Source organism: Thunnus albacares, chromosome 24, assembly GCF_914725855.1.
Source record: "Thunnus albacares chromosome 24, fThuAlb1.1, whole genome shotgun sequence".
In the NCBI taxonomy this organism is placed as follows: Eukaryota; Metazoa; Chordata; class Actinopteri; order Scombriformes; family Scombridae; genus Thunnus; species Thunnus albacares.
Genome location: NC_058129.1, coordinates 4,511,531 through 4,515,454, shown reverse-complemented (window position 1 = coordinate 4,515,454; position 3,924 = coordinate 4,511,531). Strand labels below are relative to the sequence as shown.

The 3,924-nt window shown below is 42.3% G+C and overlaps 1 protein-coding gene across 1 annotated transcript in view; it reads right to left on the bottom strand.

Annotated features, from left to right (window-relative positions):
• Positions 1 to 3,924, bottom strand: part of abcc4 (ATP-binding cassette, sub-family C (CFTR/MRP), member 4) — a 34,911-nt gene that overhangs the window by 1,347 nt on the left and 29,640 nt on the right. The window contains exons 28-30 of the mRNA XM_044344452.1: positions 3,407 to 3,579; positions 2,724 to 2,829; positions 80 to 214 (exon numbers count right to left, since the gene is read on the bottom strand). Coding sequence (XP_044200387.1) covers positions 80 to 214; positions 2,724 to 2,829; positions 3,407 to 3,579 — 414 coding nt within the window. The remainder of the gene's footprint in view (positions 1 to 79; positions 215 to 2,723; positions 2,830 to 3,406; positions 3,580 to 3,924) is intronic.

Genomic DNA, 3,924 nt, shown 5'->3' with positions numbered 1-3,924 from the left:
CTGAAAGACATTTTTGCTGAGTCAGAAATGTTTCACAATTGTAAAATGTGTGTAAAGAGTTTTTAAGAGTAACACCCACCTGTTTAGCTGCCTCTAGTAGAGCGGCTGCCTCCTGCTTGCCAGTTTGCCGCACCATTTTATAAAAGATGCCGTCTTGATCTTGGAGCAGGGTGTAAGGCTCATCATAGGCGTGGATTCTCCCTGCATCTAGAACCTGGAGACAAAACCAAGTCCAGCCAAGTCAAGTCACAGCTCAGTTTTGTGTGTTTGAGCTTTTCCAAAACATTTCATCCCTAACCTCCAATCGGATCTGTTAACCCCCCCTCTTACAGTGATGTCACATTATATCTAGTTTGTTTGATCTGTGCACAAACATAAGAGCAACAGTTAGTGGTTTTAAATGGAGTTGTGTGTTGGAACTATTTTGATGAACAGCAGCTAGATGCAGCATCGTGGAGTCTGGTCACAGTGAGATAACCGTGTCTGTACAAAGACTCATACTAAAACCTCACTGACCATATCTGACACTCTGCACTCTAACACTGGGCAGATGTTGTTCATCAAGAAGTAGTTGAAGCACAAAACTGTTCTCCCTTTTGTTTATGGGTTAAACAAAATTATAATGTGTCAATTAGTGATTTTTTTAGGTTAGTGTGTTTTTTTCACCCTGGACAGAGCCAGGCTCACCATCTCCTTGCCTCCAGTTTTTATGCTAAGCCAATCCTGACTGCAGCTCCCTATTTAACACACAAACAGAGTGATATCAGTACTTAGGTTGAAAACAAAGCACTAAAGTGTATTTTCCAAAATGCTGAACTATTCCTTAAACTCAAGTGTTTAGGCTGCAAGACAGAAGGTAGTCTTACACTGCTGACTGTCAGTGACACTACTGCCAGCACTCAGCTGTCCTCACAGTCTTTATTACATTTCACACTATTTCACACTGGCCTAACACAAAGCTGAACAGCAGTTGTTTGAGGGGTGGTCAGTAGTGCGCTCCGTCGCACCTGTGAATTTAGTTTTAGCTGCCATTTAGCAGTGGAACTTGTCACCTTGTAGCACTGATGTAACTGTGTAGTCCAGGTGTGGTCAGTTCACTCTGACATCTGCTGACTGACACAGCACACTGAGTCTCACACATTACTGTGGTGCACTACAAACTGATCAACAGCCCACAAGAAACTCTCTTCAACCATGTTTTAACGAGCTGACAATGGATTAGTTTTATTACAGTCTTCAGATATTATTGCATGTATTAGCTCAACTAATTACTAGTTGTTCAACAGCCACTATACTGACATCCCATCTCCTCTTTCCTGGCTGAAAGAGAAATGCTGCCAGAGGACACTAAAACCTGTTGAACAACTAGTAATTAGTTGAGCTAATACATGCAATAATATCTGAAGACTGTAATAAAACTAATCCATTGTCAGCTCGTTAAAACATGGTTGAAGAGAGTTTCTTGTGGGCTGTTGATCAGTTTGTAGTGCACCACAGTAATGTGTGAGACTCAGTGTGCTGTGTCAGTCAGCAGATGTCAGAGTGAACTGACCACACCTGGACTACACAGTTACATCAGTGCTACAAGGTGACAAGTTCCACTGCTGGATGGCAGCTAAAACTAAATTCACAGGTGCGACGGAGCGCACTACTGACCACCCCTCAAACAACTGCTGTTCAGCTTTGTGTTAGGCCAGTGTGAAATAGTGTGAAATGTAATAAAGACTGTGAGGACAGCTGAGTGCTGGCAGTAGTGTCACTGACAGTCAGTAGTGTAAGACTACCTTCTGTCTTGCAGCCTAAACACTTGAGTTTAAGGAATAGTTCAGCATTTTGGAAAATACACTTTAGTGCTTTGTTTTCAACCTAAGTACTGATATCACTCTGTCTGTGTGTTAAATAGGGAGCTGCAGTCAGGACATGGCTGGATTAGCTTAGCATAAAAACTGGAGGCAAGGAGACGGTGAGCCTGGCTCTGTCCAGGGTGAAAAAAACACACTAACCTAAAAAATCACTAATTGACACATTATAATTTTGTTTAACCCATAAACAAAAGGGAGAACAGTTTTGTGCTTCAACTACTTCTTGATGAACAACATCTGCCCAGTGTTAGAGTGCAGAGTGTCCCACAAACGTGGGTTGCCAGATATGTCATTGTGGTTTTGGAGTCTTTGTTCAGGCTCAATGTGACGAGACTCCATGATGCTAAAGACAAGCACTGCTGCTGTTCATCAAGACATAGTTCCAATACACAACTTCATATAAAACCACTAATTGTTGTTTTTACATATGTGGGCAGACCTGACAAAATAGTTGTAATGTGACAGCACTGTGGAGGTGTTTACAGGTACAGCAGAGTGCACTTACCCATCAGTAATAGTGAAACAATTTCAGATCTTATTGAAGGTAAGGGATGAAATGTTTTGGAAAAGTTCAAAACACAAAACTGTGGTCAAAGTGTGAACATTGTAGCTGCTGTGACTTGACTGTAGATAGTTCCAGCACACAACTCCATATAAAACCACTGGTTACCACTTTCCATCTCCACTTCAGTACTGAGCAGCTAATACTCAATGACACTCTGAGCCATGTGAGCTCTACTCCTCCAGCACTCTGCAGAAAACCTAGTGTACCTAATAAACTGACTGCTGAGTGTGAATCCTGTGCTCTAAGAAGTTCTGTAAGTACTGTTTGCTGGTATCAGTGAAGTGAAGAGGACTCACCAGTATCCGGTCGCTGTCTATGATGGTGTTGAGACGATGAGCGATGGTCAACACGGTGCATTCTCTGAACTTGTCTCGTATGGTTTTCTGGATCAGCTCATCTGTCCTGCAGACACAGAGCACACATTAATGACACACACAATTACATGAATAAAGTCTTTCATAAGAAAACAGCATTTCCTGGTAGCGTGATCTTTTGAATTTAGAACATACTGAGTTTACAGAAGATGGACTATCTGGATATTTTCATGAATTTTAGCACTCCCAAATAAAAATACCTCCATTTTCTTACAGGCAGAATAGCTTCAAAGAGAAAGAAACGGAGCTTTGCCACTGCTGGATTTTCTGCTATGATCTTCACGTTAACAATATACAGTATATTAACCTCCTTGAGTGTCACCACTATACTAATGTGCAAAATCAGAAGTTCTTGAGGATGATATTCCAGGGTCAGCTAAGGGTGATTCAGCTTGGATCTGGTGCCTAGTGGATATACTCTTTTCCTCCAGGAACACTAAGTAAACAGGTTTTGGAACAATGGTACTTGTTATGAACCTGACTGTTTGGTACAGGCCATGATTTTAGATGCAGAACGTGTCAAATTTCCCTTCAAGGATGGAAAACTAATCGACAAGAGTATTCCCTACAATTGCTGCCAATGAGGAGAGCTGTGTAGGTGGTACCTGGGGTCCACGTTGGCTGTGGCCTCATCGATGATGAGGATGCGGTTCTTCCTCAGGATGGCTCTGGCCAGACACACCAGCTGCCTCTGGCCCACGCTGAAGTTGGAGCCCGACTCAGCCAGAACCGTCTCCAGCTTCCCAGGCAGCTCCTCCACCACGCTCTTCAGCTGGACCTGCAGGGAACACGGAGACAGGGATTCATGTTATTAGTACAGAAGTCTACTGCTCCATGCCATGACACGACAAACTGCAGCTTACAGAATGACAGGACTGTGAGGACTGAAACATTGTGGGGCAGACTAGTCATGCTATTGTTAGGGCGATAATAAAAATCAATGAGCAGGTCTTCTTTATTACAGATAAGTTTTTTTGCATCAGTGTGACTACATTGATTTGTGAGGCATTTAAGTTACTGTTTTAACCAAAACAGACAGTCTTTTCTGGTTGTTTTATCCATAAACAGTTTTTGGTTTGATTCTAGAACATGTTCTCATACTTTTATATCATCTCAGTTGGAT